Genomic DNA, 14,751 nt, shown 5'->3' on the forward strand with positions numbered 1-14,751 from the left:
ATGTAGTCACCTTTACACTTTTTTCAGCCAATAGAGTAGCTTTGAGTGTGATCTACTGTAGATTACAGTACTCACTGGTAGCCTGGAGAATCCTTCAAGTGTCATTGCTATGGCCGTCGCCAAGCCTCTAAAACACAGCTATGAAGTGGAAATACTTTGTCATATCCTGGGTAATTCCTCCAATTTTAAAACTGGGCTTTGATGTGCTAAAACGACGGGCACAGCTATGATCTTAAGCTTTGGTGTTAGCCTTCTGTGATGTTAGCTTTCTGTGTTGTTAGCATTTTGTGTTACGTGTTGCTAGTCCACATCGCTCAAGCCAAATCCGTGTTAATGATGTCCAATGATGAAGGCCATCAAAAGAGTTGAGCTCCACTTTGCCCAGACTGTTGACTAGGTGTGTCAAAAGAAAATCGATTTTCAGATTAATCACCATTATTTTTTTGTAACGATTCTTAATCGATTCCAAAAAATCAAAAATCAAATTTTTTTATTTTTTTCAATCTGTCCTGTCCAGCCCCTCAGGCAAATTATATTGTTGATGTATAGATACCCATATTTGCTGTACAGATTTAAGTATTGGAAACTTCTATTGTTGCCTTATTTGTATTTGATTTGATTAAATGTTTGGGAAGCATTTAAATAAACAAAACCAGGTTTCTTGTAAATGACATAGAAATTCATCAGAGCTGTTTTATCTATTTCATGAAGGAATGTAGTTAATCATAGAACTGGCATCTATTGTTATTAAAAAAGTATAGATTTTGAATTGAGAATCGAATCGAATTGTGTGGTGCCGCGCTAACTCCGATGCTACATCGCGTCAAAGGTTCACCAATGTGGATAAAGAAGTTGTTCTGCCAAAAGTTGGTTAACTTGAAGAGAGCGTCAAGATTAGCTGCTTGTGTTGTTGGTAGCAGTGTTTACTCTCAACCTGGATATGGAAGTCCCACTTGCTGAGTAATAACCATAATAATGTAATACTTAATTTAGGCTGTGATTTTTTTCATGGGGTCCTTATATCTTGGTGGCAGTATTTATGGGGTTACAAGGATGGTTACTTAGATTGCTTAAAATATAGTTGTTATGTGACAGAACCAATATAAGCAAAATATTTGGTACATTAGGTACTTGATGAAAACCATTAGTGCTGGGCTGTCTAAACCTTTTTCACCGAGGGCCACATAGAGACAAATCAGAAGATGTATCGATGTGGGGGACATTTTGATATTTTTAAGGTAGTAAAAAGTTTAACCACTTATAGGAACCTCGGTTGCGGACACAAACTCAAGTCTTGATACAAAAATAGTTATTTAGTTACATACAACCTAAACTAAAATTAGTATTTGGTATTTGGTATGGGGAACATATTCACCATTAATTAGTTGCTTATTAAAGTAACACAGACTTAATATAGAGTTATTTGGACACGAGGGGAACATATAAGGGTTAGGGTTAGAGTTAGGGTTACTAAGTAAATTAAAGACAGGACAGTGGGCAATTAAAATGTGACATACTCTATATCCTGTAGTTAAAGAAAAAAAACAGCTGTGTGTTAGCATAAACATTTCAACTGTCCCCTCTCACTGTACAGTATATTACACCCTTTTGCTTTGTATTTTTTGTAGTTGTATTTTTAGAATATGCTGCAGGCCGATACAAAATGAGCTGCAGGCCACAGAAAAAGCACATTGGACATCCCTGTCCAAGTGGTAACTATAAATTGATCACGATTAATTCTCAATCCATTTGTAACTTGGCACACAGTGAAAATCAAAAGGTTATATGATAACCACTACTGGAGAAACAGTTGCAGTTTGTTTTTTCAATTCAGTTTGCAGAATAAATCAGTTCAGTATTAAATAGGATTGGCAGACATTTTATATGATGGCACACACTTTAATTGTGTGGTGATTCACGTGTGGTGTTTGCATGTGCAGGTGTGGTTTTTCTTGTTACTCCAGCTTGCTCACAACGTGTAAAAGCATGTCTTTTAGTTTCATTTAAGACTAACTGCCCGAAAAAGTGTCAATGTCCGAAATGCTTGAATGGGTGCACATTATCACTTTATGGTCACTTAAACTATTTGTTTGTTGTGACAGCAGTAATTTCGTAACAAATGCTGAGTAATCGGATACTCAAATCTAGAGATGGAGATAAAAGCTCTGCCATGCAATCTTTTCCAGGAAACTCAAATAGCCTTGTTCTTGTTCTGTCTGAGTCACCATGCAGCTATTGGGAAACTGTCTGAGCCATTGCCAACTAACTCACATGTGCTACAGAAAGAAGATACAGTCTTATGAAAACAAACTGTGAAGTTTTCCTAAAATAAAACATGCTATTTTGTGTTCTGCTATGTTAAATGGAAAATGTACTTTCTTAGTAGTTTTCTTTAAACGTTCATTGTGTTCACATTATTACACATAGTATTGCGGTTATGTGCATTATGCTTTCTTAACTGTAGTCAAAAACAAGGATTAATTGATTGATACAAATGAAGATGTCAACTTGCAGAATTCATAACATTGTAGTTCATGTATAAGACTAAGTCTGTAGGGCACAGGGGTCGAACTCAAGGCCCAGGGGCCAAATCTGGCCTGCCACATTATTTTATGTGGCCCGCAAAAGCCTTAGAAATAATATGCATGAATAAAGCACTTAATCTTTCTTACTAAATGTATTAGTTCTTGCAATTTTGACAGAAACATTACATGTACTGCTTGCAATTGCATGTTTTTTTTACTTTAATATCACTAAATAACATATATTCCAAACATTTTTGTTGTTGTTGAAATAAAAAACAAACACTTAAATATCTGCTTGTCACCCTTCAGTTGGTCATTCATCTGTACATAAAAAAATCAAATGCATAGGCAATTGTGTAATAATATCCTGAGGCGATAATACATTCACTGTTAACAATTGACCCAAAAATAAAAATGAGTTTGACACCCTTGTAGGGTTTTCATGACTTTGTTTAGGGTGACATCTAGCGTCCAACAATAATAGAACCACATTGAAATGTTTTACCTTATCTCGGTCTCTTTCAAACTGTCAAACTAAGACAAAGCAACGAGCAATATAAAACACATTGGCTGTATTTGTTTTTTTAATCAAATTTAAAGAAAAGTTGCTAATTTCCTGGTTCAATGGGGTCAAAACATGCAATTGCTTATATTCCGTCACGTGGTTTCTTCCCGGAAATGAAAAGCAGTGGTGGTCAACCAAGCCAAGTTAGCTGTTGTGCTGCAAGGGGGCAAGATTTTGCTCCTAAAAGCAGATACGACTAAAAAATAAATAAAATAGAAAACTTTTGCAATGGAATAGAACCCTTTACTTTATCTAAAAAAGGATTTGTCGTGTGATATCATGGAAAATCCGTCGGTGGAGTTAGACATATTGTGCTCCAACATCATTATCCACAACAAAACCGATGAAAACTTGGAACAAGCATGGAGGTCTACAACTTCTTTGTTTGTGGCTGGGTCAAGGAAATTGGTATCAACATTATCCCAGATAAATATGAATCGTTTTTGCTCGAGTAAGGTTGCATTTAATGATTTAACTTCGTGTCGACAGTTATGTTTGTTGTTGTCGTTGCATGCACCGTTTACAAGTAGCATTTCTATCAAAATACAAATACATAAGTCAACATTGCGTATGTGCTGAAAGCTTCGTTTATGATCGCCGCCTGTCGTAATAACTTAACTCTTTTAGGTTATGCTCACATTTGCTTTCTTTTATTTAGATCCGCCGAGTTGGTGGCTTAGGAAACACTCGTAGCAAAAATGTGTTTTACTTTTAAGAAATACAAATGATATCAAGATATTACTTAAATGGGCAATAATAAAGGTTAAAAGTATAAATCTTGCAGTCTTCCGCCTGGTATTTTATGTTTTTTTTATGTATTATTTTGTATCTATTTATCTTAGTACCATGTTCTTATGTTTTTTTATGTGTCATTAGGAATTTGCACTAAATGAGTTTGCTTGCAATTTCGTTATATAATGTACAATGAAAATAAAGATCTATTCTATTCTATTCTTCTGGATTACCTCTTGATGTACGTTGAAGAAACGTTGATTGTTTTTCGCGAAATAAGCAGTTCATACAGCATTTTTGTCCGAGAAAGGCTAAGACGCTGGCTTGACTCCCACGCATATTCAATGAGCCAGAAGTGAGCAGGATGTGACGTCATGTAAATCCAAGCAATAGGTCACATTTCCTGATTTCATGCTGCATTCCCGTACTACTGGGAAGTAGGAAAACTCAATTTTGGTGCCTACAGTATCCGATTTTAAAGCTGCTATACAGAGTAACCAAACTAAAATATAAATGTATATGAATAGTTATTTAATTATTTTGAGCAAATATTGACATTATTAAAATAAAAATAGTGAGTAGGCTGAATGTGTTTAATAATTCCAAATATTTCAGAATTGCGAGATTTTTGAACGCACCGTTTGCAGTACTGCAGAGAATGTAACGCTGCTGTAGATAATAATTATCGCTTCACTTGAAAGCACACTGGATGCTATAATTCACAAACGGACGATAGACCCAATAGACACATATTTTGTTAAATAGTAAAGGAACATTTATTGGAAAAGTAGACTGCGGGCGAGCCGTTACGTGCCACCCAACAAAGGTAAAACATGTACACTAATGAATTTACAGCCATTGTACATACCTTGTTTGTAATGGAAGTAAAAAAAGCATATGGTGTTTTATCGTTTTTTCCCCCCAAGTATTTCTAAAGAGGCATGTCAGAGACACAAATATATTTTGTGCAGCTACTGCAATGAAAAGACAAACAATGCTCGCCAGTCATGGCTTAACGGTTTCAGATTAGATGGTTTATTCCAACAAGATTTTAAATATTTGTGTTTTCACTTATCCACTCAGAACCGGTAACATGGTCTTGAATATATGTTCAGTTCAGTTCAGTTTAGTGTAAATTTATTTCCACATATTTCCAGTTGTTTCATTACAGCACGTCTGAAAAGGAGAAGGAAGAACCTGAGTTTATTTAAGCCTACCCCTTTTCATATTTATGAAATTGCTACAATTGCTATGATATCATAGCAATTGTATCCCATTTCCTTGTTCTCTGTTTGTAACACAGCAGTGAATAAATAAATAATAAATATATAACATACCATGATAAGCAAACACATATTAAATACATAAATAATCATCTCAAAAGAAAAAAAAAAGGTTCAAGATGTTCATCATAATTGTTCTTCTTTGTACTTTGTGAACACTTGACTTGTAGTTGGAACAGTCTCTTAAACTGAATCATATTTGTGCTTTGTTGGATTTATTTGCTTAATCCATTCCATAATGTAATTCCACATACGGATATACTAAAGGTTTTAAGTGTTGTATGCGCATACAAATGTTTTAAATGAAATTTTCCTCTAAGGTTATATTTCTCCTCCTTTGTTGAGAAGAATTGTTGTACATTCTTGGGTAGCAGGTTATAGTTTGCTTTGTGCACAATTTTAGCTGTTTGCAAATGCACCAAATTATTGAATTTCAATATTTGTGATTCAATAAATAAATGGTTTGTATGTTCTCTATATCCAACATTATGTATTATTCTACTTGGTCAATTTTGTAACACCGTTAGTGAATGAAGCGCACATTGGTAGTTATTTCCCCATATTTCTGCACAATAACTCAGATATGGTCACACAAGCGATCAGTAGAGAATATGAAGAGATTGTTGTTCCAGAACATATTTTGCTTGATTAATTATTGACGGTGTTTCTTGCTACTTTACGTTGTATATTTTTTACATGAGGTTTCCAGTTAATTTTGTCATCTATTGATGACAAAAGATATTTTCAGCTCTGTAGACGTGTGTAACCCCATCTTTACGTATTCCTTTTTGTTGGTTAAGTAGCTTCTTACCCAGTTCAAGACCAACCCTCTGATGCCATACCTTTCTAATTTGTTTATAAAGAAACTGTGCTTGATTGTGTCAAATGCTTTTGTTAAATCCATAAACACAGCCACTGTGCACTGTTTACCATCGATTGCATTGGTAATATCTTTCGTTATTTGGATTAATGCCATTGATTTTGGCTCTGTATCCATATTGGTTGTCTGTGAGAGTTTCATTTATATTTATGAATTTGTCCAATCTGTTGTTAAACAGTTTTTCAATAATTTTAGAAAATTGTGGAAGTAGAGAAACAGGTCTGTAGTTTGTACACTGGTGTTTGTCTCCAGTCTTAAAAATTGGTACGACTTTTGCTATTTTCATTTTATCTGGGAATTTGCCTGTTTGAAATGATAGGTTGCTGATATACTATATGTTAAACGTTCTGAAATCTCTTCAATAACCTTTTTTATAATTTCCGTATCAATTCCGTTACAATCAGTTGAGGTCTTGGATTTACATATTTTCACTATATTGATTATTTTCTCTTTTGTCACACCTTCTAGGAACATCGAGTTGGGATTTCTGTCTATAGTGTCATTCAAGTCCTCAACTGACTTGGGATCTGGAATCTTTTCCTCCAGATTTAGTCCAATGTTCACAAAGTACTTATTGAAGCTTTCAACTACTTTGTTCATATTGTCATTTTTTGCATTTCCATTTGAGAAGTATGTAGAATAGTCCTTTTTAGCACCATTTTTAATAATGCTATTTAGGATGCCCCATGTTGCTTTCATATTGTTTTTGTTCCGGTCCAATAATTGACTATAATATTCTTTCCTACGTGTTCGTAGTATGCCAGTTAGCTTGTTCTTATACATTTTGTACTTGTTTTCTGCGTCTGTGGATCTTTGTGTTATACATGTTCTATATAATGTGTTCTTCTTGTTGCAAGCATTTTTCAGTCCTTTTGTCATCCATGGTTGATTTTTTATCTTTTACTTCTTACTAAGTTGTTTTAATGGACAGTGTTTGTCATAAAGCATTTCGAAGGTACTAAAAAAATACGTCTGTCATCTTGTCTTTCATAATGATAGTGAACTATAGGAAAATAAAAAAAAAGCCTCATAATTTAAAACTCCTTCCATCATTCCATAGAGCTTAATGAATAAACTTCGAGACCTTCCAAAGTTTTCTTTCCTTTCTCCGTTTTTAAAAATCCCTTCAAAACAGCTTTCTGAGTCTCTCCCACCAGTCTTTGCTTCGGACCTGCGTCCTCCAATCCAGCCATTCCGAGACTTTCCTTGTAGTAGTGTCTTGTTTGTAGCGCAATCTAAGATCATTACTTCATACAGTCTGCTAATAAACATCAGCAAAGCCATTAGAGACCTAATATTTTTTATATATGCCAACATTACAGCGGACATCAAGCGCAGCAAGAACTGGGCTTTAGCGGTAAAGATATTTTATTTTGGTGTGACGTCATAGGACACCGGAAAACCAATACAGTTATCCGCGCTAAAAGGAAAAAAGCGCCCTCCCAGTGTACAGGAGGCACACAGCGTATGACCAATAGTCGCATTTGATTAGAGAGAGTGTATGGACACTGGGACTTCACATGTAGGCGTAAAAATACATAAAAGCGAACTATTTGAGGAATCAGTGCATGGAAACGTAGTAATGCTTACGTCAAAGGATTATCAATATGGAGGTGTGATATTGATGAGGCCTGCATTGAAGATGGCCTAGTGGTTAGAGTGTCCGCCCTGAGATCGGTAGGTTGTGAGTTCAAATCCCGGCCGAGTCATACCAAAGACTATAAAAATGGGACCCATTACCTCCCTGCTTGGCACTCAGCATCAAGGGTTGGAATTGGGGGTTAAATCACCAAAATGATTCCCGGGCGCGGCCACCGCTGCTGCCCACTGCTCCCCTCACCTCCCAGGGGGTGATCAAGGGTGATGGGTCAAATGCAGAGAATAATCTCGCCACACCTAGTGTGTGTGTGACAATCATTGGTACTTTAACTTTAACTTTAACTTTAAGATGAATTGCATCAAAAAGTTGGTCAACTTGATTGTCGCAGTGAAGATGGTTACCGAGATTAGCCACTGCGTTGCTAGCATTGTCACCTTTAACCCAGAAACGGAAGTCCCGCTTGGTGACTATCTTTATCCATCGCCACAACATAATGATAGAAAATAAAACCGATGGCACTGTAATACATGTAAGACTTAATTTAACACCTAATTTAGGCCATATTTATGTAGAATGTACTTAAAAACATCTGTGATATATTGAAGCCGCAGTTGAAGTGGGATGTGGCGAGGGATCACAGTATTGCTAGACTTTATGATTATTATTTATTATAACAACTTTTCCATTCTTGACATCATCCAGACCCAACACACTCCATATTTGGCAAAAGTGATTTCTAAACTGTCACGATGGTCCCTGGCTCGTCTTAACTAAGGCTATGTTCACACTAGTGTATGAAGTCAAATTTGGATTATTTTTGGCAAGTCCAATCTTTTTATGTAGTTGTTCCCATTACAAAAAAATTAGATGTCTAATGTGAACGTAATTTTACCCGCACGGAGACATGACGTCATGATGTCACGCGTGCTGCCGTGTAAGTAAACACGGCTCCAGTTCTAGTAGGTCTCAGTCCTGGCACATTTGTAGCAATTTCAAGGATTTTGTGCAATCAAAGTCAACATTTATTTTCGAAACCGAATTATTGCTTGTAGAAGATGGAGAAGGAAGAGGGCAAGCATTTTGGCTTTTTGCAGTTATTGGGACATTTTCTACGACGTAAGCAAACAGCGAGAAATAGGAGTGGTGGAACATTGACATGAGTTCCTAAAACATATTATTTTTGCTTGGTTTCTGCATATTTGTCAACTAATAATTTTGCAAACGTCTATTTTGGTAACAAATGTTGATGACGTTCTGGTCAGATGAATGCGACCGGAGCGTTCAGACTGCAGTCACATTCGGTATCATTCGATATCATTTCATATACGATTTATATCCACATACGAAGGAGGCCTGTTTCGGATTACAAAAATTTGTACCGTATTTTCCGGACCATAGGGCGCACCAGATTATAAGGCACACTGCCGATAAATGCTCTATTTTTGATATTTTTTCCATATACTAGGCGCACCGGATTATAGGGCGCATTAAAGGAGTCGTATTACTATTTTTTTTTTCTAAATTGAAAACACTTCCTTGTGGTCTACATAACATGTAATGGTGGTTCTTTGGTCAAAATGTTGCATAGATTATGTTTTACAGACCATCTTCAAGACGCTTTCTGACAGTCGCTTCAGGATGCGCCGTTTTGTGGGCTGTCTTATTTACGTGGCTCACCTTCGATAGCGTCTTCTCCTCGTCCCCTTTGTTGTAGCGGTGTAGCGTGCAAGGACGGGAGTCGAAGAAGTGTCAAAAGATGGAGTTAACTGTTTTAATGACATTCAGACTTTACCTAAATCATTAACGGAGCAGCATCCCTTCATCCGTGAAAAAACGTCCGACCGGAAGTCTAGTAACTAAAGTTCCTTGGGTGAATAATGTATACTCCCTATGCCGGTATGTTTTAGCGCTTTCATGGCGAGTTTACTGACAGATATAAGTAAGAACTTTACACTACTTTATATTAGAAATGGCACTAAAACATTTACTACTAAAACATTTTGATAGATTTTTGAGCACCGGGTGTAATGTTCTAAGTTTTCAATGAAACATTTAAAATATTGGTGTTGATTACTTGAGACTTATCTCTTATGTTTGACTGCTATCTACTGGTCACACTTATCATTACACCATGTACCAAATAAAATAGTGTAGCGTCCCGGAAGAGTTGGTATTGCAGGGAATTCTGGGTATTTGTTCTGTTGTGTTTATGTTGTGTTGCGGTGCAAATATTCTCCTGAAATGTGTTTGTCATTATTGTTTGGTGTGGTTTCACAATACGGCACATGTTTATGACAGTGTTGGCGTTGTTTATATGGCCACCCTTAATGTGACATGTATGGCTGTTGACTAAGAATGCCCTTCCATTCACTTTTGAATGGGGTGTCTAAAATCATCATGATCATTTAAATTAGTTATGATCAAATAAAGTGGCGGCTTTCGTTGACATCCTCAACTTTAGACCAATTACCCTCGTTCAATGCTGTAAAAATTTTAGGTGGGTAAGTTCAACCATATTTAGTCCGTACATAAGGCGCGCTATCAAATATTATTTTTAGTGCGCCTTACAGTTCGGAAAATACGGTACTTGTACTGTACATGAAAAAAACGATACGGGCCACATATGGGTAAAAAATCGGAATTGACCTGCCGTGTTTTTTCTCTTCCTTAATAAGTCGTCTTGTCAACCTAAAACTGTTGAAGTGTCCATAAAAACCTTATTCATTTTACGGACACCTCAAAAGGCATGGCAGCACAATCAATCATTCCAATTGCACAAACAAGCACTAACGTGGCACTAACCATTGAGGCTATTTGGGTTTAGTTTGGCGCGAATGGGGCGCTGGTTGAACTCAGATTGACCTATGAAATAATCTTTAATAACAAAATAAGTAAAATTGCACAAAGCAACCTTTCAACAACACAAACCTTTCTGACTATTTTACCAGGGCTTTGTGATGGGTGGGGCGCCAACTTCAAGGAGGTACAGAGCCCCAGAGACAGTTGTCACAATGAAGAGCCCCACTTCCTTTTGGGCCTTCTCACTGGGATTCTTGGTGGGGGCCCTCAGCTTCTATTTGTTCCTGCACCAGCTGTGGTTGGAAAAGAGCTACCCGATGCTGTCTGAGGGACAGGATAAAGACATGGTGGTACATCTGACATCCACCAGCTGGAGGAGGAAAGAAGGCGCTCTCATAAACCGGACCCCGATTTACCATGAAGGTGAGCTACAACAATGGCGATTAGGGATGCAACAGTACTTGGTAAAATGCCACACTGTTCGGTTTAAGTTCATTAGAAGAACAATTACAATTTTATACCTAAATATTTTTGAATCACACTTTTTGCCTATGTGTTTGCTTTCATTCTACTCTTCAGATACAGCGTGTACTAAAAAAATATACATCCGCTTTTTGTTGTTGAGCATAAAAAACCCTTTTTTCCCCAAAATGATCATTAAACCTGTTTTTTGTGTTGGCACACATTGTTTTACACTTCCTCTATTTCAAACTAAACTCTAAATGCATTTTCATTAAATAAACACAGTTTGAGTCACTACTTGCCATTTGTCAAACCACCAACGAGAATTACTGATGTTTACAAGTAATCATGATTAAGAGGCTATTTACCATTCGAAAGTGTTGTTTAGCAACTGTTAAGTTAACTTGAAATAAAAGTCTTATAGTATTCAGGGCACCAGTGATATTTTGTTTGCTGCAGACTGCAGTTTTTGCTGACAAGCAGAATAAAGAAAGAACATTGAGAGGGGAAAAAAGCGGTTGTCTTTGCACCCAAAAAACGTACCAAAACATAACTTAAAACCATGGCCCAAAAACCGAGGTATGGACTCTAACATGGGTTACCTGTACAGTTGCACCCCTACTGACAATATTCCTGATTTTAGTATACATTTTGATTCAACAGCAGAACATATTTACTAACATGGCTTTAGAATTAGCTGATTTTATGTTGTGCACTGTTAAATCTACCGTATTTCCTTAAATTGCCGCCGGGTATATAGTATGCGCCTGCCTAGAATTACCGCCGGGTCAAACTCGTTTCGCAAAATAATTAGCGCATGTTTAGCATTACCAACGGGTCAGAATTACCGCCGGGTCAAACTCATTTTGCATAATATTACTTTTATTAGTGCATGTCTAGAATTACCGCCGGGTCAAACTTGTTTCGCAAAATAATTAACATATGCCTAGAATTTCCGCCGGGTCAAACTCATCACGTCACGAGTGACACTTCACCTGTCATCATTTTCAAAATGGAGGAGGCTGATTTCAATCATTTAAAATCGCATAAAGGGAAGAAGATTAAGAGCTATTCAGTAGGATTTAAGGTCCAAGCTATTGAATATGCTAAAAAGAACAGTAAGCAGCTATGTTTTATTAATATACCGTAGCTGCGTGTGTCAAATATGAGTCATTAAATGACTCCCTCCTCCTGGTGGTAGAGGGCGCTAGTGATCCTTCTTGCGACTACTCGGCTGCAGAAGAAGTGACAACAAGCAGCAACAGATAGCAGCGATCGTTTATTTTTTCCTCTTGCTTGCACTTTTAACATGGAGCATTACATATCTAAAATAAAACAGTTTTCTAAACTGGACTTTCAATCAAAGCATTAAAGGAAGATCTCCATCAAGACAGAGAGACTTTTAAAACTGAAGAAAGATAAGGAAGACTTCTATAAACAAGTTATCGATGCTTTTGTTCAGAAGGAGCTGCGCATGGACTTCATTTATAAGTAAAGGTAAGACCATAATAACGTTTTTTTAATTAAATGTGCTTTTCATGATGGTATCCTTACATCACACTCAAATTTATAAGTGCAGGCCTAAATTTACCGCATGCCTTTGGTAAACGCCGGAGTGAGAAGAGGTTTTAAAATAATTAGCGCATGCTTACATTTACCGCATGCCTTTGGTAAGCGCCGGAGTGAGAAGAGGTTTTAAATTAATTACCGCCCCGGCGCTAATTCAAGGAAATACGGTATGTGTAATTACTATCATGAGCTAATGAAATTAAATTTCGTTCTTATCTGTATTGTAAAGTTCAAATTTGAATGACAATAAAAAGGAAGTCTAAGTCTAATTACATTTCTGTATTAAAATCAAAACTAACACTATTGGCATATGAAGTTTACAAAATAATGTTTTCCTGAAGCACACTGTGGGCTTTATTGCTGCAGATGAAGACAGTTGGGTGGCAGACCAATTGTACCAGAAGGTCAGAGTTCTCTGCTGGGTTATGACGGAGACACATAACCTGCGAACCCGGGCCCACCACGTCAGGGCCACCTGGGCTCGGCACTGCAATGCAGTGGTTTTCATGAGCTCTGTGAAAGACCCTGATTTGCCCGCTGTTGGCCTGGACACGAATGAGGGCCGTGACCAGCTCTACTGGAAGACCATCCGCGCCTTCCATTATATCTATGAGCACCATGTAGACCAAGCAGACTGGTTCTTGAAAGCGGATGATGACACCTTCGTGGTGGTGGACAACCTGCGATGGATTCTGTCCAACCACACCCCTGAAGAGCCCATCTATTTTGGCAAACGCTTTAAGCCCTTTTCCAAACAGGGTTACATGAGTGGAGGCGCAGGGTACGTGCTTAGTAAAGAGGCCCTCAGAAGATTTGTGGAGGGCTTCAGGACTAAGGTTTGCACGCACACTAGCCCTGTAGAAGACGTCGCTCTTGGCCAGTGTTTGGAGAAGATGGGCGTTCTTGCTGGCGACTCCAGAGATACTTTCCATCGAGAAACCTTCCACCCATTTGTGCCTGAGCATCATCTCACTGGAAAGTTCTCCAAAACCTTCTGGTATTGGAACTATTGCTACTACCCAATTATTGAGGCAAGTCCGTATTTGTTATATTTCTTGTTTGTTGCTGAGAGGAGGAAACTCTATTTCAACAAGACTGTGAAGAGGGGAGGGGCATGGACTTACATACCATATACAACATACCATAGCAGATTCAGCAGTAAAGTACCATAGCAGTAAATATTTAGCAGATTTAGGACTATTTTTCCTGCTTTAGTTAAAATATAACGATAGAGTGTGAGGAAAAGACAGACGTCACGAAACTAAACTGCTTCAATTGATGCAGAATGACCCCCAAAAACAGAATTACTGTGACAACGTGTCAGGAAACAACACAGATCACCTGCAATTTTGGTGAAAACAGCAAGTTTTTCTCAAGCTCATTTTCACAGAAAGGTACCCAATCGGCTTATTTAATGCTTTTTAGTGGCAAAAGCAGGTAGGAGTACCATTGTACAAGAAATAGCACTGGTGCTTAGGCATAAAGAATCACTACTAAGGGTGCGACAATACATGAATATTGAACCATTCGGTAACACTGAATTGAACAATATCCAATTTTTTATTCATTTCATCAACTTCCGACAATGAAGATTTGCAGTCGACTACAGTACTTTATACTTATAGGCTGCATTGTCAAAGCAGACCAACTAAGTTGTGTGTCCCACGAGTTGATGAGACAGAAGCTACATGCCAAGCTAGCTTGGTGTAACGTGGCCATACTTGCCAACCCTCCCGGATTTTTTGGGAGGCTCCCGAAATTCAGCGCCTCTCCCGAAAACCTCCCGGGACAAATTTTCTCCCGAAAATCTCCCTAAATTCAGGCGGAGCTGGAGGCCACGCCCCCCTCCAGCTCCATGCGGACCTGAGTGACGTGTCGACAGCCTGTTTTCACGTCCGCTTTCCCACAATATAAACAGCATGCCTGCCCAATCACGTTATAACTGTAGAATGATCAAGGGCGAGTTCTTAGTTTCTAATCTGGGATTATTGTTAGGCAGTTTCATTAACGTCCTCCCAGCGCGGTAACAACACACAACAACAGCAGTCACGTTTTCGTCTACCGTAAAGCAGTCCGTCTGCCGTAAACAGCAATGTTGTGACACTCTTAAACAGGACAATACTGCCATCTACTGTACATGCATATGTGACAATAACATCTATGGCTTTTAGAGAGTGCAGTGCACAACTGCGCACAGAACAAGGAGACGAAGCAGAATGCATCATCATAGAGGGTTTTCAGCATGGTTAGAAAAATAGTGACAGAAAATAGAACAAGGATGGACATTTCAACCCTTAACTCAACAATGAGTAGATGAGTGTTATGTGTGTGTAAAT

General features: G+C 37.8%; 2 protein-coding genes across 2 annotated transcripts in view; one reads left to right on the forward strand and one right to left on the reverse strand.

Annotated features, from left to right (window-relative positions):
* Positions 1–288, reverse strand: part of b4galnt1a (beta-1,4-N-acetyl-galactosaminyl transferase 1a) — a 44,275-nt gene extending 43,987 nt beyond the window's left edge. Inside the window, exon 1 of the mRNA XM_061986247.2 lies at positions 76–288. Within this exon, the coding sequence (XP_061842231.2) occupies positions 76–105 (30 nt within the window). The 5' untranslated portion in view covers positions 106–288. The remainder of the gene's footprint in view (positions 1–75) is intronic.
* Positions 289–4,488: 4,200 nt separating this feature from the next.
* Positions 4,489–14,751, forward strand: part of c1galt1la (core 1 synthase, glycoprotein-N-acetylgalactosamine 3-beta-galactosyltransferase 1, like a) — a 26,665-nt gene continuing 16,402 nt past the window's right edge. Inside the window, exons 1-3 of the mRNA XM_061986260.2 lie at positions 4,489–4,648; positions 10,534–10,807; positions 12,782–13,446. Of these exons, the coding sequence (XP_061842244.1) occupies positions 10,543–10,807; positions 12,782–13,446 (930 nt within the window). The 5' untranslated portion in view covers positions 4,489–4,648; positions 10,534–10,542. The remainder of the gene's footprint in view (positions 4,649–10,533; positions 10,808–12,781; positions 13,447–14,751) is intronic.

This window comes from Nerophis lumbriciformis, linkage group LG01 (genome assembly GCF_033978685.3).
Source record: "Nerophis lumbriciformis linkage group LG01, RoL_Nlum_v2.1, whole genome shotgun sequence".
Taxonomy (NCBI): Eukaryota; Metazoa; Chordata; class Actinopteri; order Syngnathiformes; family Syngnathidae; genus Nerophis; species Nerophis lumbriciformis.